The sequence below is a fragment of the Cynocephalus volans genome, chromosome 5 (assembly GCF_027409185.1).
Source record: "Cynocephalus volans isolate mCynVol1 chromosome 5, mCynVol1.pri, whole genome shotgun sequence".
Classification (NCBI taxonomy): Eukaryota; Metazoa; Chordata; class Mammalia; order Dermoptera; family Cynocephalidae; genus Cynocephalus; species Cynocephalus volans.
Window position 1 is genome coordinate 53,884,247 of NC_084464.1, and position 23,534 is coordinate 53,907,780.

The 23,534-nt window shown below is 39.3% G+C and overlaps 1 protein-coding gene across 4 annotated transcripts in view; it reads left to right on the forward strand.

The window, feature by feature from the left end:
- Positions 1 to 17,016, forward strand: part of UBR2 (ubiquitin protein ligase E3 component n-recognin 2) — a 134,587-nt gene extending 117,571 nt beyond the window's left edge. For 3 of the 4 annotated variants that reach the window (XM_063096365.1, XM_063096364.1, XM_063096366.1), the window contains exons 36-47: positions 212 to 267; positions 4,275 to 4,371; positions 4,616 to 4,683; positions 5,918 to 6,053; positions 6,771 to 6,858; positions 7,840 to 7,970; positions 9,064 to 9,172; positions 10,949 to 11,005; positions 12,718 to 12,795; positions 13,607 to 13,777; positions 15,290 to 15,391; positions 16,761 to 17,016. In XM_063096365.1, the coding sequence (XP_062952435.1) occupies positions 212 to 267; positions 4,275 to 4,371; positions 4,616 to 4,683; positions 5,918 to 6,053; positions 6,771 to 6,858; positions 7,840 to 7,970; positions 9,064 to 9,172; positions 10,949 to 11,005; positions 12,718 to 12,795; positions 13,607 to 13,777; positions 15,290 to 15,391; positions 16,761 to 16,902 (1,235 nt within the window). In that variant the 3' untranslated portion in view covers positions 16,903 to 17,016. The remainder of the gene's footprint in view (positions 1 to 211; positions 268 to 4,274; positions 4,372 to 4,615; positions 4,684 to 5,917; positions 6,054 to 6,770; positions 6,859 to 7,839; positions 7,971 to 9,063; positions 9,173 to 10,948; positions 11,006 to 12,717; positions 12,796 to 13,606; positions 13,778 to 15,289; positions 15,392 to 16,760) is intronic. The other variant, XM_063096367.1, reaches the window with a different exon arrangement.
- The last annotated feature ends 6,518 nt before the right edge of the window (positions 17,017 to 23,534 follow it).

The window sequence follows — 23,534 nt, forward strand, 5'->3', positions numbered from 1 at the left end:
TAAATTAACCACAGCAACAGAGTTCATTTTGGTGGTGGTTATAGCCTCTTGTCCATCAAAGGAATGTGTGTTCATTTTTACATTTCATCCAAAGTTAATTCTTGTGAAATGACTAAAAGATTTTGAAACTTGACAGTATTGTGCTTTCTGCAGAAAGAATTGGATTTTTTACTTTATAAAACTTACCATCTTAATCCTTTTTAATCTGCAGAAAGAATTTTGAGTGCTGAAGATAGACCATTGTTTGGTCCTTTGTCTTGCAGACTGGTAAGTTCTCAGTTTGCAAAATTTATGAAAGGGTGGAAGAGAAATTAGTTGGTTCTGTTTCTTTTAGTCTTACAAACCTGAAATCGTTATTTAACCCTGTGTTCACTCCTTTCATAGTAAAACCCATTTTCTGTAAGGATGTTGAAGAAGTTTGTAGTTTAATTTTTCTTTAAAAGTTAAGGTAGTAACTCTACCTCTCTTTTTATCCAGAGCTCTTGATTAAGCACTTGAAAAGATGGGAAAAAAGCAAAACAGAGTGCTGCTTCTTGAATTTTTAATGCTGTAATTGAAAACATAAAACAGAACACACCCTACCACATTTGTCCATCTTTTATAAGCAACATATATAAATAAGTGCAAATTAAGGCCAAACTGAGTACCTTTAATGCCTAGGAAAGTGAGGAAGGAGTATATAGTCAAGGCTTGCCAGTTTTAACTGTGTAGCTCTTGTCTAACAATGTCATATACTACTTGCTGTTCAAGCTTATAATCATGAAAGTGCCTTTGAAAGCAAAATTACCTAATTTCATTCATGTAGAATCACCTGGTGGGGGGGGGGTAAAAACATCCAGGCCTACCTCAGGTCAGTTAAATCAGAGTCTCTGGAGATGGGCCCCAGGCCTTCATATTTTTTTAAAAGCTTCCCAGGAGCCAGGATTGAGAACCACTGATGTCAGTCAGGACCTAGCCAAGAAATAAAAACCAGTACTGAAAATACAGTTAAGTGTGATCCCTCATCAACAAGTTAGTTTGCTGGTTTTTGTTTTCACTGCAAACACCTAGAGTCTCAGGACCCTTTCTTATGGTTTCAGTAATATAGATTCTGTATCAGAGGTTCTCCACTGTGATTATTCATTAAAATTCTCATTGGAGCTTTTTTAAAAATATAGGTACCTGGATCCCTTTGGATTTAATGAATTGAAATAGGTAGGAGTAGGGCCTGACATTAAAACTGGTCCAAATTGTACAAGTTATCTTTATGGTAAATCAGCAGGATGGCAACTCACATCAGTCTTGACTGTGATATATGATATAAGACTGTCACGTCAGTGTTGACTATGGTGTTTTTTGCTACAGCAAATAAGAGTTGATCAGTACATTGATTTTTGAAAAAGCAATCACAAATATATAGAGTTTATTTTGTCTACTTTTAAAGGCAGTTTTTATACATTTTCTTGATTCTCTGTATTTCAGACTATTTCTTCAGGATTGATTCTTCTGCATTTATTTTTTCTAATATGGTTTTGCACTGATACATAATCATTTTACCTTGATTAACTTACACATGTGAAGCCAACGTTGCATTCCTGAAATCCCAACTTGGTCATATATATTATCCTTTTTATATATCACAGTATTTGATTTGTTTATATTTTATCTAAGATTTTTACATCTGTGTTCATAAGCAAGATTGGCCTATTACTTTCCATTCTTGTAAGGTTTTGGTATCAAAATTATGCTGCCCTTAGAAAATGCAATCTATTCTTTAAAAAAAAATTGTAGCTATTCAGGGTGAGCTACTTCTATTTTCCTGACTCCTCAAACTTATGTACATCTTCATTCACTTTTCTCTCCTGTATCAGAGGATAAGGGACACCAGGATAAGATGGTGTATCCTCTTCCCTGTTATCTGCAGTCCATCCTCACTCCATCAGTTATCCCTTCTTTTACCTCTTTCTCTCCTGGCACTTCCTTTGTGGACAAGTGTACTCAATTGTCCCTCCTCTTACTCTTGCCTTCAATGTTCTTTCTTCTGTCTAGCACCCTCTTTCCTGCCTTTTCTTGACCAAGCAATTTTAAAGCATACTGTATTTCATTTTATTTTACAGATAATCCATGTGAAAAATGTTCAAGTACAGATTAAAAAAAGAAATAGCATCTGTAGTTTTAAATTTCATTTCATATCCTTCGCGTGTGTGTGTGTGTGTGTGTGTGTGTGTGTGTGTGTGTGTGTGTGTGTGTGTGTGTGTGTGTGTGTGTGTGTGTGTGTGTGTGTCTGTGTGTGTGTGTGTGTGTGTGTCTGTGTGGTTTTATACAAGCAAAACTTCTTTAAAGAGTAATTTATGCTCTGGCTCTATTTTCTCGCTAACCATTTCAGCTCCCTGCAATTTGGCTTCCACCCCTAACACTTTTTTGCTTTTTGGAAACAGCTCTTGCCAAGTTTGCTAAATGATCTCCTGATTATCATTTGGGGGTGGGCATTTTTCAGTCCTTATCTTATTTGATATCTCTAGTAATTCTGTGAACTGCTACCTTCTGAAATTCATTTTCTCTGTTGATTTCTACTTGATTTCTGTGACACTACTGGCTTTCTTCCTACTTGCTCTGGCTGCTCCCTCCTCCATCCTGTAATTATTTTAAACCCCCAGAGTTCTGCCCATGACTCTCAATTACCTGATACTCTTCCCTGTTAAGCCCCATCTGTGCCTCTGATTTCAGTTAAATCCAAATGAGTTCCACCTGTTTATCTCTAACCCAGACCTTGATCTTAGGCCCAGGTCTTGTTATCTCATCACCTGCTTCATTTTTTTCACCTGGGTCTCACCTCAAATTCTACAATCCACATTAGTTTTGCTTCCTATATTCCCTTAGTTAATGTCACCACTGTCCGTCTAGGCAACCAGACCAGAAAATTGAAGTCCTTTTGGGTGCATCATTGGCCTGGACATTCACATCCAGTTGGTCAGCAGAGTCTGTTGAATTCCCCTTCAGCATATTCATTCCATTCTTTCCATTCCTACTTCTACTTGTTTGGTTCAGCCACCTATCATTTCTTGCCTAGATTATTATAGCAGGTCTCTACCCTAAATCTTACCTTTCTCTAATGCTTATCAAAGGGGTTCCTTTAAAAGGCAACTCTGACCATATTCTTCATGCTTTTACAAACTTTTAAAACTATTTCTCCATTATTGCTTCCTGCCAATCCCCATACCCATGGTCCAGACTTGTAGAATCCTGCCAGTTCCTAAATGCTTGTTCCCAGGCCTTTGTATAGTTCATTTCCTCTGCCTGGAGTGCCCTAGGCAGACTCCAACTCTTTAAGATGCTCTTCAGGGGGCTGGCTGTCCAATTAGCCCAGTTGGTTAAAGCATGGTGTTGTAACACCAAGGTCAAGGACTATGATCCCCATACTGGCCAACCACCCAAAAAAAAAGATGGTCTTCAAGCTTTACCTTCCCTGGGCAATCTCTCTGAGCCATGTACTATTGGGTTAGATATCTCTCATGTGTGTTACCTGCCTTCTTCAACTGTCTCCTTCCCCTTTTCTTCCTCTTCCCACCCCCAGGGCTTTAAGCTCCTTGAGAGCAGGACACAGGAGAGGATGAGTTTTCATTTGAAGGTCTTCAAAACCAAGGCCTACTGTATAGCAAGTCCTCAGTATTTACTCAACCAAACGTTACAGAAAATTTGGAAAATAGAGAATAAGCAGGAGGAAAAAATTCATCAACGTATCACCTATCCATCTTTTTTTGTTAGCATATTTATACTTGATTATAACTGGTATTCACATGTAGTTTTATTCCTGCTGTATTCTTCACTTTAAATTGAGAGTTATCTCATTATTACTACTTAGTTTTCATAACAGTTTTAATGGCTGCAAACACTCTGGTTTCTGTAACCATCTTCTGCACATAGTTTCCCCAATATTTGGAGTATTTCCTACATCTTAGAGTATCTTTAGAACAAATATAAGGAAATACTGCATCAGCTTCTTGGGAATGTCTGTTGCTTGCTGCCTGTTTTGATGATGTATTCTTTTCCATAGAGAACAAGCAGCATGGTGGCAAAGAGATAGCTTTTGTTTTTTCAGCATACAATTAGATATTTCCCATCCCATTCATTCTGTTAAGAGACGTCATTAAAGATGTTATGGGTTCAGTTCCATACCATCCAGAGAGATTTTATTGTGCTTCCAGCTGTTCTTTGTGCTTTGAGAATGCTAGTTCTCAGTAGTGCTACTACTTCATATGTTGGCTTCTTTGTTAATTATGTCAACTTTATTTTAGGATGACTGTCTTAGGTCACTAACGAGATTTGCAGCAGCACATTGGACAGTGGCATCACTTTCAGTGGTACAAGGACACTTTTGTAAACTTTTTGCATGTGAGTATTAATACAGTTACAAATATATGTTATGGTAATTTCTCATCTGCTGAAATTTTGTTTTTAGTGGTGCAGTTTCTCAATGATGCGTGAAATATTTGGTGCTACTGTTTTTCTTATACACAAGCTCTAGCTTATAAATTCATATATATCTTACAAAAAGATAAATTTAAACTAGATTACGTGCATTTTAACTTATGTTGGCATATGAAATGTGCTAATGCATTTTTTTTTTAATCTTTAGCATTGGTGCCTAATGGCAGCCATGGAGACATTCCATGCATACTAGATATCGACATGTTTCATTTATTGGTGGGTATTTTGCAGTTTTTTGGGGTTCTCTTTATTGTACTACTTAACTTTACCTTAGGTTTGGTGACTAGTATAGAGGAGGAGTTATCACATGACACTATTCTTAACTCTTCTAACTATAAGTCCTTTATGAGGAGCCTCAAAAAGAAAATAAAGGAACCTGGTTGAGAGACTTGACCAGAGTGTCTAGACATCCTCTCTCTCTTATTTTGCTTTGCAGCTGAGGTCAGTAATTTAACTTCTCTGTGCTTTTAACATACAAAGAGGTCAAAATAACACCAGCAGTGTAAGGGCTGCTGCTGACCCACACAGGGCAACAGTCTTAGCAGTAATACTACTTAGTGGTAGACAACCCTTTTTATGGTTCAGGGAAATGTACATCTTCTGAACAAGTGCCACTAGTGCTAGGACACACGGGTGGCTGAATTTCACCCTACTTCAACTGGGTCCACCAACAGCAGCCCCAAGTGTTGTCCCCTTAATCTCTGGACCTCAGATTCTGTACCTTCAATTTGGTTAGTACCTACCTCAGAACTCAATGGATTAATCCATGTGAAGAGCTTAGAGCAACATATCCCTAATAAATGCTGGCTGTTGTTATTGTTCCCATTGCTGCTACTAAAACTACCACCACTAGCACACCGTGCAGACAGCAGGAGGCTGACAGAGCTAGCGTGTATGGTGTACCTGCCTGCTTTCACATATATTCATATTTAGTCCCATATCCCTACTATTGAGGTATTCCAAACACATATATGTTATCTCTAGTTTACCAATAGGGAAACTGACTTATCTAAAAAAGCTTGTAAGAAGAGGAGCTGGGATTTATGTCTAGGTCTTTGTGGTCCAAAACCCATGCTTTTCCTACTGCTCACTCACTGAAAAGATTTCAAGTGTTACTTGTATTATTATTAACAATAAGCTGGGCTGGCCAGATAACTCAGTTGGTTAGAGCACAGCCTTGTAATGCCAAAGTCGCAGGTTCGGATCCCCATACTGGCCAGCGCCAAAAAAAAAAAAAAACTATGTTCAGGGTACCCATAAGACCCCTTTAACTCTTCAGTCATTTTACTTAACCAATCCTAATGGATTTTCTAACGTGTATGCCCCTTAAGAAAAAAGATTTCTTCAGAGGGATGGGCTAAGCAGAGAAAGGATCACAGTAAGCAAATGGAAATGTGTTTAGTTGTGAAAGGAAAGGCACGTTATGTGATGATCTGTATTTGGTGTCTAGGTGGGCTTGGTGCTCGCTTTCCCTGCGTTGCAGTGTCAGGATTTTTCAGGGATCAGCCTTGACACTGGCGACCTTCACATTTTCCATCTGGTTACTATGGCACATATCGTACAGATCTTACTTACCTCATGTACAGGTAACTCTTGACTTTTTGTCAGCTTCTTGAAGAAAGTACTTGAGTTTTCTCAATTTAAAAAAAAGAAAGTATGAGAGTATTTCAAAACTTCGTGGAAAAATAGAATTAAAAGATAATATGAATCTTTGCATGAACTTTTTGAAGTATCCTCGTATTACAGAAAAGAGTGTTTGGATGAGAATAATATATAGTTAGGCTACTTGCTTTTTCTATTTAATCTCATTTGAAAAGTTTTGAAACAAATTTCTCTCTCCTATTAAAATCTAAAGTCCCTTAGCAAAAAATAAAATCCCCTAGCAATGTGAATGTTTTTACTTTTTTTTTATTTTGTAAATTCAGTAATATCTGAATAACTAGTAGTTAAGCCCTTTAGAATTTTGTTGTAGAATACCAGTTTGGTTTTAACTTACATGTTTGTTTATGCCACATGAGTTCATCATTAAATTGTGTTTTGCATTAAAACTTCCTGTTTTTCAAGCATTCTAAGAATATATTTAGCTGATTTTACCCACAGCATGCCAACTGGCTCCTTGGTCTGTTGGAAACTGATACCATGCTCACACTTGAAGGATTAAAATTCTATATGTTTTGTGGGAATATTTCATGTTATATGTGAGTGTGTGAATATATTTGAGGGCACAAATGATATATATGGCCATCAATTCTTTTGATAACACTTAGGAAAATACAGAGTACTAGCATTTCCTTATCTTTCAGAAGAAAATGGCATGGATCAAGAAAATCCCACTGAAGAAGAATTAGCAGTTCTTGCTTTGTATAAAACACTTCACCGGTATACAGGAAGGTGAGATCATAACTTTACACCGTAGGCATGTTCCTAAATATTAGTAGGTAATAGCATGAGAAAGGCATTCATTTGTTAATTAGGGTAAGTAGCTGTCTGTTGACATGTTTAAAAAAAGAAGATATGGGAGTGATCAGCAGGACTTCTCTGAACTATATACATACTGACATAATTGGAAATCTCTGAAAGAAGGGCAATAATATGCAGAGTTTCCATGTTTATTTGGCTATGGAACCCTTCATTTGCTCAGAGAATCTGGCATGGACTAGTGGATAGATGGAATGTACTTTGGAAAGTTGCTATTCTAAAATATATGTTGTCTCATTAGGAATTTTAAAATGCAAATTAAATTGGCATAATATATTTTTAAAGTAATATTCAGTAGAGATAGTGAAGTAAAATTCTTAGAACTTTACACATTGTGGGAGTCATTGTGATTTGGTACATGGTTTCACTTAGCTTTTTAACAGTTTTTGTCAAGAACCTATAAAAATGTTTGTTCTTTGATATATTATCTCATTTCTGAGAATCTACACTGACAAAATAATCCAACATATGGAAAAGCCACATATAAAGATATACAGTCTGATATTTACATTAAAAATTATGGCTTATAATGTTCAAGAAAACATGTTAATTTTAAAGTTTATACATTACAGTCATGACTATGTAAGACAAATTAGTATGAAAATAGTTTGCCAGAATAATACCTACTGGAATAAGGTGCTAGAATAGTGGATGATTTTTTATTTTCCAGATTTTCTCTTTATATGGCTATATGTCATAAATTTTAATAACAGCATTGAAGGCTATATCACCATTTATACCTGATATCCATAATAGGGCTATGGCTAACCCACTCCTTTTAAGCATATGTGTCATTAATTCCAAATGGTGGTCATCTTACCTGTAGCATGGTGTGAAAACAGAGATGGTTCAATAATTGATTAGATTTCTCAATAATTGTTTTCTTTTCTTCAGTGCCTTGAAAGAAATTCCCTGTGGCTGGCATCTGTGGAGGAGTGTCAGAGCTGGAATCATGCCTTTCCTGAAGTGTTCTGCTTTGTTTTTTCATTACTTAAATGGAGTTCCTTCTCCACCCGACATTCAAGGTAATTTCTAATTTCTTTCAAAATGTAGGAAATGTTTGTAGTCTTTTATTCCAGTTGTTTAGAATAAAGGTGACTTGCAAAAATGAAAACTGATTAAATCTGGAGCATAGCAAATTGACTGTGGTGATATACATATTTATAGAATAAAATACAGGGGACTGGGCAAAAAAAAAGAATAAAATGCGTATTTATGCGTACACTTGTTTTTATTTAGATCTCAGTAAATATACAATTAAATTTCTGTGCAAATGTTTTTACATTTACAACACATTTCTGCCATAAATGTTGTAGTTTTGCTTTGAGGTATTAAAATGTTTGATAATATATTATTAATAAACTGGGTTTCTCAGATTTTAAAAAGTGAAAACTAACAATTTTAAGTAATTTTTAACTTAAAACACATATGGCATTAAAATTCACAATACGCTTAATTGCACATAAATCTGGTTTTAATGTGCAAATTAATTTGCTATTTCACAGTTGTTTTCCATGTTCTGTTTTGATTTATTTCGTAAAGATAGTCCTGATTGTATCTTGGTATTATCACAGTGCCTGGCACTGGTCATAGGGTGCCTTCATGTAATGCTGCTCTCTGAAAGTTTGTTGACTGGCATCTCCATTCAGTTAGTCGCCCAAATGCCACATAGAATAGACTTCCAAATTATTTGCAGTGATGATTAGAGTTAGTGTTTAAATCCATCTCTCACAATAAAACCATCTTATATTTCTGTACTGCTTTGTACTTTCTCGGAACACCCATACATTATTTTTGTCATTTAATGTTCACAAATGACAAATAACCCCATGAAGTATTTTATGCAGGTATACCATTTTGCAAATGATAAAGCTGAGACAACAGGATATTGTGACCAGTTTGCTGTAAGAGTCACCTGACTCCACTCTATCTATTGTGTCATTTTCCATGGTTCCCTCCACGAATCATTCTGTTAACTTCCTACAAGTTTGTACCTAGCAAATTTGAGTTCTTACATCATACTCTTTTTTAAAGCTCTGCTGTTGATTACTCCCATGCAGGATGTTTCCTTATCTTAGTTGTTACATGCATCACTCTTTTCTTCTTCTCCATTTGCAGTTTCTGGAACAAGCCATTTTGAACACTTATGTAACTATCTTTCCCTACCAAACAACCTAATTGGCCTTTTTCAAGAAAATAGTGAGATAACGAATTCACTGATTGAAAGGTAATGCTTATACACTTTTCTTCAATATATTGAATGAACCAACCTTTAGTTTTTCACATACATGGCAAAATTCTCAAATAGTGAGCTTGTAGAATTCAACACATGTAATTCAGAACACAGCGATTAGGCCTTTTTAGCTAAGGATTTGGCTTTTGAGTAAGATTTTCACCAAGTTAGTGAATAGCATAAGCAGACTTTCATGGAAGGGAAGTAGGGGTCGAAATGTTTATTTTATGTGAAGTTATTGTTACAGACTCCGTTCCAGAGATTTTTAAAGCTGAAAGAAACCTTCAGATTATCTATAGTTCAGTACCCTCACTTTAAATTTGAGAAAATTGAAGTCTAGAGAAATTGACTTGTCAGTCATGTCAAGTTAGTGACTGACTTAAGATGTACAACTATAGTACCCACAAAATGGGAGAAACTATTTGCAAATCATGTGTCTGATAAGAGATTAATATCCAGAATATATGAGAGTACTTCAAAAAGTTTGAGGAAAGACTTATATTATCTTTGAATTACATTTTTCCACAAATGTTTTGAGATACTTTCATATACGTCCAGAACCCCTACCATTCAACAACAACAAAAAAAACAATTCAATTAAAAGCTGAGCAAAGGGCTTGAATAGGCATTTCTCCAAAAAAGATATACAAATGGCCAATACACACTTGAAAAATGCTCAACATCACTAATCGTTAGGGAAATACAAATCAAAACCACAGTAAGAAAGATATCACTTTATACACTCATTAGGATGGCTATTATTTCTTTTACAAAAAAGGAAAATGACAGATGTTGGCAAGGATGTGGACAGATTGATATCCTTGTACATTGCTGGTGGGAATGGAAAATGATAAAGCTGCTGTGGAAAACAGTATAGTGGTTCCTCGAAAAGTTAAGCATGTTATTATGTTATGATCTAGCAATTCCACTTCTAAGTATATTTTGCAAAAGAATTGATAGCAGGGATTCAAATCAGTACATATACAACCATGTTCATAGCTGAATTATTTACAGTAGCCAAAAGGTGGAAACAACCCAAATGTCCATCAACAGATGAATGGAAAAGCAAAATGCGTGTATACACATACACACACAAGGACAAATACTGTACGATTCCACTTACTGAGGTACCTAGAGTAGTCAAATTCAGAGAGACAGAAAGTAGAGTGGTGGTTGCCAGGGATTTAGGGGAGGGGAGTTAGTGTTTAATGGGTGCGAGAGTTTCATTTGGAAAAATGAAAAAATTCTGGAGATGGATGGCACTGGTAGTAGTGCCACAGAACTGTATGCTTAAAAATGGTTAGAATGGTAAACTTTATGTTATGTATATTGTACCACAATAACTTTTTTGTGTGTGTGGCTGGCTGATACAGGGATTGAACCCTGGACCTTTGTGTTATCAGCACCACGCTCTAACCAACTGAGCCAACTGGCCAGCCCCCACAAAAAATTTAATATTGGTGTTCTAGCTCCAGATAATACAAACTTGTCACTAATTTAGACTGCTTTTTCCATAGTGTCCAAATTAGTGGGGTAATGTATATAGCTGCAGATTTTAATGTATGAAGCATTCTTGCATTTAGAAGATATTCTTCTGATTTTAAAAGTTTCAGGCAAAATATGGTATTCCTCCAGGCTTCTTTCAATTGGGTAAATATATTTTGTCACAAAGATTATTTTTCTCTTACTGGGTATAGAGGGAAAAAATTCTAGTTCTAGCCCTTTAAAAGTAAAATGTTTTGTTTTGTTTTTTTCCCGTTTACATTAAAGTTGGTGTCATAACAGTGAAGTTAAAAGATATCTAGAAGGTAAAAGAGATGCTATAAGGTAAGTTAAAGATTTTCAAAGACTTGATTGGGTGTGGGAAGTAGGGAGGAAGCAGGGTATAAGTGCTGTATTCATTCAAAACTGACTTCTCAAGCCTTCAGTGATTCCAGGAGTTAGGACATCTTGCCTTCATCCTTGCTTCTTAGTCTAATGATGAGAATTTATAAAAGTTGGAATTATGAACATAAATATACTGTATTGTTCTTGGCAGAAGAAACAAATAGCAAAATTATTATATTTTGGAATATTTGCTTTAAAAAATGTAGGTGTTCTTGTAGGGGTTTTTTGGCTCTATTTTTTTTCTCTTTCATTATGGAAATTTTTAAACTGCCCAAAAGTGTAAAGAATAGTATAAAGAAGCTCCACGTACTTGCCTCTCACCTCCAGTAACTATCAAATCACAGCCATTCATTCTTATTTTTCTTCATTCCTTTTCACATTAGTTCTATTCTGATTCTGTAGTAAAGTGAGTTCTGTCTGGTGATCACATGTATTTTACCTGTTTCTCCTTGGTTCTGCTAAATACATCATCCATAAAAATCAGAAGACTAGAGTAGATTATCTGTTCTATTTGTTTGCTTTTACACATCCAGAAAGAACTACTCAATTTTATTAGGTTGAACCATATGAAATTCCAGTTTAAAAGTAAAAAATGGTTGAATATCACCACTTTCTTACGGTTCAATCCTGCAGTCAGAAAATTGTTAATATATGAAACAGTAGTTCTCAACTTGAGGTATACATCAGAATAAGCTTGGAAACTTTTTAAAAATACTCAAGTTGGGGCTGGCCCCAGTTCAGTTGGTTAGAGCATAGTGACACCAAGATCAAGAGTTCAGATCCCATGCCAGCCAGCCACCCCAATCAATCAATCAGTCAATCATTAAAACATGCTTGTGTGTGTACATGCATGCATACTCAAGCCACTGTCTGCAAAATCTGATTTCTCTAAAGTTGGAGTCATGGGATGTATCTTCCCAAAACTCCCCCAAGTGATTCTGGTATGATTAAGAACCGCCATCTAAAGTAATTCCGCCCTCAATTTAAGTCCATTCCTTATCTTTGCAGTAAGTAATGTATTGAAAGGCCACACCACATCACCTGTACTGGACAGGTGTGTGCACATGGAAGTGCCTCACACTGACAGTGAGTCCTCAAATCTTGGTTTAATTTGGATCTAAATTTTGTCTGAATTAACTTGAGTCACAGGATCAGCATGGCCTGGTATCTCTAATTTAAAGAAAATATATCTATTGTTCTATTGCCCTCTTTTTTTCCAACTCATTCTGCCTTAAGATCACCCCTAAGAGGTGTATCCATTTCTGTCTTCTGTATCCTAAGTTCTGTGTATGGCTGTCTGTTGCTGTGTTGTTTAGGTAGAAGCCAAAAATAAACGTCCACTTCTGCCCTGTCACTTCTTCCCCCAGCTTCCAAATTTTCCGTTACTTGAGGCAGATACTAAGTACCATTACTAGTGTCCTGATGATTTATTCGGAGCTCTTCAAGTAAAAATGAGAACCTTAAGGCACTGTCATTTATGAGTGCATCTTTCATCTCTTACTTTGGTTTCTTGTACTGCTGTGGTAGCACACAGTCACTTAGGTTCAGTCTTCCTTTATTTGTTTTGACTAAGCTGAGAGTTTCTCTGTCGTTGTTATAATACGACCTCATATTAACTGAGTTTTTTGAATTTTTACTTTTTCTTTTTTTAGGTATCCAAGAGAATCTAACAAATTAATAGACCTTCCAGAGGATTACAGCAGCCTCATTAATCAAGCATCTAATTTCTCGTAAGTTTTGATGACATACAAGCAGCATACTATTGTAAGAAATTAAACGTTACCCAGACAGTTGAAGCTTTTTGAGTATCTCTTCTCTGTTGCCCCCTTCTTCACCTTCAGATATCCATTGTTCTCTCCTTTTTTGTGTGTGTGTGGCTGGACGATAAGGGAATCTGAACCCATGACCATGCTGTTACAAGGCTGCATTCTAACCAGCTGAGCTATCCAGTCCGCCCCATTGTTCTAAATGGAGTACTAAGCATTCCTATGCATTTAGACATTAACTACATAGGTTTATATTCCTAAACAGCATATTTTATTATTTTGTATATTTGAAGCTTTATTTAAATGCCATCGTACTGTACATATTCTACAGCTTTTTTTCCTTTTTTTTTTTTGGTGTCTTAACTGGTAGAGAGATCCAAACCCTTGACCTTGGTCTTATAACACTGTGCTCTAACAAATGGAGCTACCTGGCCAGCCCTCTACTGCTTGTTTTTCACTCAGCATTGTTTCTAAGCTTTAACCATGTTGACATATATAACTTTAATTCCTTGATTTTTTTTCATTGTTGCATGGTATTGTGTTTCCAGTACAGTACATGGTTTTTGTGTATATGCATGAGATGTTCCCTGTTCTCTACTCCAGGAACAAATTTGCCTTCACCATAGGATATATGCATCTTTGTCTGTACTTGAGATTGCAAAATTCTTTTCCAGGATAGTTTTTCTACTGTCAGTTCTTCAGCCACTCTTGTTTAGAGCAATGATTTGTATGGGTTTGTTTTTTTGTTTTTTTTGTTTTTTTTTGTCTTATGGAGGTGCCCCAAATTGGGTGGTGATAAGAGCAGAGCCCCAACTCTGTGCCTTGTGTGTGGAACTCTATTGTGCTCCCAGAGCTACTGCTGCCAGACTGAGCTGGAAGGGGAGGATGTAGGAGCCTGCACAGCTCACACCTACTCCTGCGGCTCTGGGGTGGGCATCTTCCTGAGGTAAGGATCTGCAGGGGGCTTTTTAGCTTTGGATCTGCCTAAGAATATGTTTGTTGTGGGGTGGCACAGGAAGCTACTACACTGCAGAGAACTTTGAGACCATTCTCCTCCTGTGTTTTATTCATTTGAGGAACACGGAGATCCTTGTCTCTTCACATCTCCTATTTGGTTCATGCCAACTCTGTGTTGGTTCTTTCACTATCATCACCACCAGGTGACAATTATATTCTATTTTCTTCAAGTCCTCTAATGTGAAACTTCCAGCTGTCCCTGATTTTCTAACCAGTTCCAGTCAGAATTATTCCTTCTGTTTTACCTCTACTTGTACATATCACAAGCTGGCATATATAATTGTGTTTATTCACAACGTACAACAAATACTTAGTGACTACTACGCATTGATAGTGCAGTGTCAACAAAGCAGACAAAAATTTCTGCCCTTGTGGAGCTCATTTTCTAATGAAAGAGGGAGAGAAAATAAACAAGACTGATAAGAATTTAGATAGTGTCCCATGCTAAGGAGAAAAACAAAGGAGGGAGGGGAATGTGAAGTGGCAGCTGGGGAGTTGAATTCTAGATAGTGGACAAGGGAAGGCTCCCTGAGAAACATGACTTTTGAGTAAAGACCTAAAAAAGCGGGGAGAACATTCTAGGCAGGGAGCAGCTAGTGCAGAATCGCTGGAGTGGGAATGTGCCTGCTGTGTTCAAGAAGGAGGCTGGTGTCACTGGACTGGTGTGCACAGGAGGAGAGTCATGGGTCCTGCTGTGTCCTACATCTCTAAATGAGGTGGAAGCCATTATGGGGTTTCAAACAGAGAAGCGATAAGAGTTTGAGCTCCTCAGAGGCATAGATTATATCCATATCTCAGTCATCTTAGTACATCCCTGATGCCTGGACGATTTTTTGTGTATAACAAGTTCTCATTAAATTTGAATTTATTTATTTGTTTGTTGAATTGAGCTGAATTGTTAATACCAAAAAAAATGTCAGACAAATCAAAGGAATCAGGACATTTTAAAATAACTACTGGGAGAAATGTAAAAGTAGCATTTTCCCTTGTCCATCATATTTCAGAATTCTTTTGGCCATGGACAAAGCATGTTGCCTTGTGTCTCAAGTCAACCTAATTTATGATGCTTGGGCATAATATTTTTAATGAATAACTTTCCTCTTACTAGTGGTGAAAATATCAGTACTTATGTTTAGTAGTTAACTATCTCACACAAATTTAACAATTTTTTAAATGCTACTATTATTTGAGCCATGGATTCCTAATTCTATATGTCCCTCCCCCTCACTGCATTGATTTGCAATGCAGTCATTATTGGTTACAACACAGTCATTTTAGTTATTTTGATAACTTGGGCAGGTGTATCTCTTTGCTATAAATGCTGTTTCTTCTCTTCAGATACAGAGTTTATTTATAAGACTTCATTTTATTTGGAACTGAATCCAAGCCTGGTTACTCATGTATAAATGTATAATATAATGTATGAATGATTTCTCTACAGAGTACGGGAATGTCAGGTGCTATTTTTAGCCGGCAAAACCAAAGGCTGTTTTTATTCTCCTCCTTATCTTGATGACTATGGGGAGACTGACCAGGGACTCAGGTAAGGGCCTGGGGGGCTGGGTTGGCTGATTCTGGGCCTCTAGAGCCCTAGTACCTGGTGAATACCATGAGCCATGTAGTCCTGAGGTTGGCCCCACCTACACCCCAGGAGCTAAGGTGGTTCTGGCAGAGGTGGCTGTGTTATCTGTGGAACCTTTTCCACAGAGGGCACCATGGCTGCCTGGTTTGGTCTTCTTTTTCCAGCCTTCAGAATGCCATGAGGAATATCAGGATAAATAAGGGGAAAGAGTAAAGCAGAGAGCATGCAACTTTTTTCCATTTATCACTCCAACGAGCTGTTTGAATTGCTATATAGCAGCCACAGCATCAGAGCACTACAGGACGGCCCATTCTGATTTGTGTGGCTTTGTATAGGGAGACCCAGTGTTCTCCAGGTGATACAAAAAAGCAAATCTTAATTGCTAAGAGATGTGATTATCTTATTACATGAGAATCTGGGGGACAAAGATTTAGAACATACACAACAATATCACAGTACTTGAGGCTTAGTCACTTCTACTGTGATAGCTTCTGCTATATCATAAGTGAAATGCTAACAACAGTGTGCTCAAGTACTATTAAAGAGCAACTTTTAGACTATCTCTTTTGCCCAAAGGAGGTAAAAGTTTTAACCTAGATATGACTATCCAACCTTGAGTAGCAGAAGTTGAAGACCTGGAAACCCAGGCAAGATAAGTAGATAAGCTGACCCAGGCACTTGACTACAAGGTTACGCCCATATGCCCCCTGGTGGTGGGATATGCCACTGCTCTGAGTATGGGCTCAGGAGGAAGAGCCCTGGTTCGACAGGGAGAGGATTGGTGCACTCTGAATCACGAGCAGAGGTGCCTGGCTCAGGCCACTGGACCTGTGCGGGAACCCACCAAAGCCTGTACCTGTGGCTAAATTAGACCTGGAAGTTATTCACATTTGGCTTCACTGAGACCTTGTGGCTGAAAGATAGCACTCTGAGGAACATTTTCACTCCTGAAATTCTTTCACCCTCTCCTCTGCCCCCCACCTTCCTTTTTACATGTTACCAACAAAATGGACAATGAATGGGTAATTTTAGCCTCTCAACCCAGGCCCTCCTGCTTCCCCCTAATCTCCTATTCCTTCACCTCACTCTGGGTAAGTGTAGCTTGTATAGTTTTTCCTCCTCTTTTCAGCAGACGCTTATTCCCCATCAGCTGCTCTTAGCAAACCTTCAGAGCTAATGTGTTTGTTAATAGCCACAGTCACCTGCCGGACAGAAATTTTGCAGAGGGTCTAAAACCAATAACTTGTAACCTTTTTTAAATCAGGAAGGGCTGGAGTATAATACATGAATAAACAGAATGTATCCTGAGTGACATGTGTCTTCTTTCTAGACGGGGAAATCCTTTACATTTGTGCAAAGAGCGATTTAAGAAGATTCAGATGCTCTGGCACCAACACAGTATCACAGAGGAAATTGGACATGCCCAGGAAGCAAATCAGACACTGGTTGGCATTGACTGGCAACATTTATGATTACTTCACTACCAAAAATATGAACTTGGACTTTTGTAACCCTGTCAGCTTTTCAAGAAAGAGTAGGAAATAAGTTCTGCTGAATTTTGAAATAAATTCTTTATTTAAGCTTTCCTTTCCAGTTTTATTTTTATAGTTTCTGGCTTCAGGGACTGACGAAAATCATCTTCCATTGGTAGATTTTCTTGCACTGTTTGCTGTGTCCATCAAATATAACATCTTGGGTTTTAGGATCCAGCGAGAAGCTTCTCTTCCTGAATTGGAACACAGCCCCTTTGTGGGAATCTGACTGCGTTTGACTGTTCTCAGTAGTCTGAGCCATTTTACATTACTGATTTTAGTGAACTCCGGGTCTGAGGCTGATTCAACAGAGACAGGAAACAAAGTCTGTGTGGTCTGTTGAGGTCATACTTCCTGTTTCCTCTCAGTGACTTAACAGTGGGACTGGGTTAGTGTTCCTCTCTGCTGGCAGGACCTTCCCTCCAAGAACAAAGCCGTTGATTTTGTTTTTGTTTAAAAAGACAACCGGTAAGGGGATCTTAACCCTGGGCTTGGTGGTGTTGTCAGCACCACCCTCAGCCAGTGAGTGAACCGGCCATCCCTATGTAGGATCTGAATCCATGGCCTTGGTGTTATCAGCACCGCACTCTCCCGAGTGAGCCACGGGCCAGCCCTGAAGCCATTGATTTTGAAAACAGTATATATTCCCTTCTCTCCATCGACTGTGAGAGGGTTGGGGGACATTTATGCAGAAGGAGACCATGGGGAGGAAGTGGTTTCTTAATATGCTAGCTGGTTTTTTAGGGCAGTAGAGGGTTGAATTTTTTTTCATTTTTTGGCAAGACTTTTGATTTTGAGAGAGAAAAACTCATATAAAGGGCTTTTTGAAAACTTAAAGAATAACCTAATTTTTCTAGACAGTAATATTCTGTTATTTATAAAGCTGCATTGAGAGAGTGTATGAATCTAGACTCAAACACTAGAAAAAGTGAGAACTCAGTGTTTTAAGGTTCCCTCACCCCCACCCTGCCAGCATTTCCTGGAATAACTGAATTGCTGCTTACCTGCTGGTTCACTTAGTACATTCCTAGGACTGTCTGTGTACCCAGGCTTTTTATTCTTTTTAAATATTATTCTTACTAAGAGGTGCCTTCCTAGAATGATAGCCACTTAGTAAAATAGCTTATAATTATAACATACCACACAACTACTCTTGTTTGATATACGTGTGCTGAGAGCTTTAATACACGCAGAGTGATGGCAGACATAGTGGAGGAATAAATTCTGAGCCTCTGTAAGGTAGGGCTGAGGAACAAATGAATGATAAGAGGCTCTTGGGCTTTTTACCAATGCAAGTGACCCTTTCACTGACTTTTCTTTGAATTGCATCTACAAGTTCCGTTCCACTCAGCTATGCGCACTTCACAGTGTACCCAGGAGGGCGGTCAGAAATCCAGATCTGGTAATAAAATAAATGGGGATGCAGAAGCTACATTCCTCTCTAAGGCAGTGTGTGAAAGAAACTCCTCTTGAAAGGATGACCTTAACCCTTCTTACTTGGGACTGGCTTACCCAGCTAAGAGGAGGACCAACAGGAAGAAAATTCAAATTAGAATCCACCTCTCTCCCCCTTTTTCTGGCCTTTCTTGCATTCATAAGATCTGGTTGTTTGGGCTGTGGGTAGCATAATTAATGTTTGTTTTGGCCTTTGTCACATTCGATCCCTTTAGATTTTAAGCCCGGCTTCTTTAGTCTTTTCTCTATATGCTCACCAAGCTTAAATTTAAAACTAAAAGACCAGGTTTCTCCCTCTGTAAGTGGATTATAAACATTTTCATCAGATCATATAATACTGGAAGTAGCAATACTCCCAGCTTTCAGGCCTGACTTCATGGAAGCCTGGAGTTAGCAGGGGTGTCCCTGGATTCTATTCTCTGAGACTGTCAGAGCATTTAGGAGAAGAGGAATGGGTATGAAACAGAAACATAAGAACCCTTTTATTTTCTGATGTTAAACTAATTATCTTCCCTACCAAACAAATCATCTTAGTTTTCATCATTTGTTCTGCATGTTTTTATGTTTATTGTAGAAATGTTTATATAACATATGCTTTCTGTATCAGGGAAAATCATATCTGTTTAATAAATTGGCTATAATTTTAATATCTGTGGACAACTTGTAAAATTTGAAATGTATCATATGTAAAAAGTTTAAAGATGTCAAAATAAATGCTTTAGGTGTTGACATTACTTTGGGTTGGCATACTTCTTTCTGTTCTGTTTCACACACTTAAATGCCATAGCAGTGTTCCCCATGTCACCTTGCTACAAATAAAGTGGGACATCTGTATTAGCTTGAAATTTAAGAGGCTTATATTATTAGTGTCAATTATGGCCATTAGCCAGACCATCTTGACCTTCCCAGAGAAAGCTCCATCATCATTTCAGCTGATTAAGTTTCATATTTATTGGCTATGACAGTGTGTGACCTTTCTGGACCCTTTCAGACTTCAAATCAGTGGGAAGTGGGGCACTCCACGACCTCCAGAGTTTAAATTCTTGCTCATCCTTACCAGGTGATCCCCAGGTCCTTGCCCTTACACCCGCCCCCCCAACACTTTGTTTTTTGTTTTTTTTGTTTGTTTGTTTGTTTGTTTTAAAAAAAAGATGACCGGTAAGGGGATCTTAACCCTCGACTTGGTGTTGTCAGCACCACGCTCAGCCAGTGAGCGAACCGGCCATCCGTATATGGGATCCGAACCCGGGGCCTTGGTGTTATCAGCACCGCACTCTACCGAGTGAGCCACGGGCCGGCCCCCCCCCAACACTTTGTGCTTTTGAGATACATGTAGGAAGGAAGGGAGACTATTCATAGGAGAGTCTACTGACTATGCAAGTTCTGTGCTTTCAAAACCTTCTTAAAAGGAAAGTATCAAACTTAAACAGTAAAGTGTCTGTTGCTCTTTCCCTCTCTCCTGCTGATGCTGCCCCCATCCTACGCCCTTCCCCGGTCTTGCCTTCAGTTCCAGGAGTCATGAAGCCCCCTTTGATGTGTTCCTTGCTCCGTCCCTCTTCTTGTCTTTCTAAGTCAGGTTTATTGAGGTATATTTTACAAACAGATCAACCCTTTTTGGTGTACAGTTTTATACATTTTGACAAATGTACATAGTTGTTTAACAACCACCACAGCCAGGAAATAGAACACTTCCATCACCCCAAAAAGTTCCACTCATGCCCGTTTATGGTCAGCTTCTGCCCCCACCCCGACCCCTGGCTACCACCACTCTTTTTCTGTCCCTTTGTTTTGCTTCTTCCAGCATGTTGTATAAGTGGAATCATATTGTGTGCAGTGTTTGGAGTCTGGCTTCTCTCACTAAGAAGAATGCATTCGAGAGTCTCCTGTGTTCCTTTTGGTTGCTGAGTATTTTAGCACAAATGTTTATACAGTCACCCGGTGAAAGGCATTTGGGTGGCTTGGGGTGATTATTTTGGTGATTGCTGCTACAAACATTCATGTATAGGTTTTTGTGCGAACCTAATTTTTATTTCCCTTGCTTAGATAGCTAGGAGTTGTCCGTTCTATCCTCCACTCTACACCACCCTTGGAGCTCAGCATTCTCAAATGTAACTGCTGTCTACACTCATCCTCCGTTTTGGAGGACAAGATAAAATGCCATCAGGAGTTAAGGACTGATGTTTCCCCCTTCCAGCCAATCTCACGTCCATTGAGAAAAGGGAAGGCATCCCCTCACTTCCCTGGATTTGCATAGTATTCCACACACACATTCCTGTTCCTAACACACGGTGCTGCTGGCTGCCTGCACTATCATCGGGGGCTGTCTTTTTACTCAGTAGTGAGTGAGAGGCCCTAATTGTCTTGGTCCACCACTGCCCCTGGCTAAGCTACAAACCTGCTGGCCTAGCAGGACAGGCACCTGGATGAGGAGGGGCAGGGGAGTGTGCCAAGCAAGCACCTAATCTTATTAACCTATATTGAGGTTACCCAGGGTTTATTTGCTGGTGGTTCGGTGCTGGGCTTGAAGCATGTTGCAAGAGGCTGTGGGTTCTTGAACTGAGGCCACAAATTTTAGGACACCCAGCTTCTTAAATGTTAGGAATAAGTAGCCATCACCCACTTATTCACTATGGAGTGAGGGTTTTAGAAATATAAGTCCTAAGGCTGTCTCTTACCTCTTTCTCCACCCCAGGGCTAGGCTGGCAGAACTTTAAAAATTTGCTGAGTCCCTCAGGAGAAATGAATTTACACTAGTTCTAGCAAAGACTGAAGTTAGACCTAGGGAAAAACCTGGTACCGCAGTCTTACTGGGCACCGGTAGGTGAGGGCGAGGTTTTTCTCCCAACTACCTGGCTACCTGAGGCCTGTCAAGATGCAGTTAACCCCGCATCTGCTCTGAACCACCTCGTGATATGTGTCATATGATCAATTCAACATTGATCCTCCCAACAGCGTTCAAATGTTCAGGTTGCTGACATCGGCCCCATGGAGACTCATGTTCCAGTTCGGGATAAATATGTTTTGGCCAGAGCAGAAGAAAAAAGTGGTTTGGCATTTTTGCTTAAATCACTAAATTAAAATTCCATACATTGCATTGAGTTCTGATTCAAACTCTAGCAAATGTTGAGATTAATAGTTACTGTTCTTGCAGATAAGAGATGGCAGGACGGAGAGAAGTGATCCCCATGCCTTGTTGATAACAATGATTGTTAGCTGTGTTTCCCTTTATGGCTGGTTTCTCATTTTATTTATTTATTTATTTTTTTTTTCCTGGGTGGCTGGCTGGTAGGGGGATCTGAACCCTTGACCTTGGTGTTACAAGGCAGCACTCTAACCAACTGAGCTAACCAACCAGCCCAGTTTCTCCTTTTTAAAATAAATACTAGCTAGATTAAGGGATCCTGTGATATGTGCTGTTGAGTGGGCTAAGAATCATTTAACAAAAATGATCTTCATACAATATAATTTTTAATGCCTATTGTACAGCTGTTAACAGCATAGTTACACGTGAGGGCCTAGAACAGCACTTCCCCTATGGTTCTCAGCACTTCTGGATACAGGAGAGCCCAGGGGCCCTCCACCGGAGATAGCCAACTCAGCATCTTCAGTGCAACTCACTCCTTGTCTCAAGGAGACTCAGAAGACTAAACCTGGGACCAAAGTCTGACAGGGTGTCCAAGCATCTCTGCTCTGGTCTCTGCTTAGGAGAGTTAGAGCCCAGAACATATCCTAGGTAGTCCCAGAAGTCTTATCTCCTCCACACTGAGATTCTTAGGACAGCAGTGAACCCAAACTCAGTCCAACATAACCTGTTCCCAAACACCATTGCTTGGTCAGAAGCAGAGGGAAGTTATGGGCTGCTCCCTTTCTGCTTCTGCCTTCTGGCTTTGGTCTCCAGCCAGGTAGGAGTGAGCTCTCTTGAATGTTGATCCAACTGGCAGAATTATCCTAGACCCTGCCTTGGTCTGGACATCGGGGGCCTGGGATGCCAGTGGAATCATGCTCTCCTCCTGAAAGCTTTCCTTCTCTCTTTCCTAAAGGAAGTGAAAACTTCTCTTGCTGTTGCTAGCTCAGGAAGATGGGCTGTCTTAAAGAATCTTCTCCAATGCAGAAGCATTCCAGAAATAGTGCTTTGCAGGACGGGTATCTGGGGAAAGAAGCAGGAAGAAGCTCCCAGAGGACACCTTGCCATCCGCTGTGGACAATTAGTGTTTTCCATGGGTGCTGTCACAGCCACCTGTGTGGGTCTCACTGGGCCCACCAAGAGAGGTGAGGCCTGGTCTCCGATGGGCAGACTCTTGTGTAGTTGGTGTTCCTCTTCCACAGCAGGGCAGCAGTTTAACCCAGAGCCACAGACCAGCCACAGGAGATCACCGGCACTTTCAGGGTGGGGAGTTGCTGGAAACTGTCAGCACCTGACTTCCTCTGCCCATGGTTCACTCGGCTATGTGACTGAGGGCATGTGAATGTGACACAAAAGCAGGCCTTTCACTGTGTTTTTGGTGTGTTGGGAGGGTGAGGAGGATAATCCCCTGCCTTAAAATTCTCTTGCCCCGTGATTTAAGAATTCCTGTTTAGAGCCCTCAATGCTTTGGAGAATTCATTGCTCCTAGAAAAGTATAACTGTCCCCCACCCTCTGCCATTAAGCAAACAAAGTGGCTGACCTGTCAATCTTGGCATTAAAACAAAACAAACAAACAACAAAAAAAAACACAGCCATTACCTTTTTTGGACCCCTACGCTTATGCACCAAGTGATGCTTTGGATACAGAATGAAGCGACTTGGAGCTCATAACAGGCAAACTCTAAAAGGGGAGCAGCCCTCAGGTGTGACCTGTAGCCTAAGGATGGAACCGAATTCATATGGTATTAGGAAGAAGAGTTCAGGGCATGGCATCGGCTGAGAGGCCTCCAAGTCCACCATGAGGGCATGACCTAGAGCAGTGGGCCTGAGGGGGACTCATTCATTCACATTTTGAGTCAGTCATTCAACAAGTATTTGCCAGATGCTTTTAGGGACCCTAAACTTTAAATCCTGCCATCCAGAAGAGTGTCTGTAAGATGGCCACCCTCCTCGGGAGATTCAGACTTTGAAAGTTGGATGGGGGGGTATCCG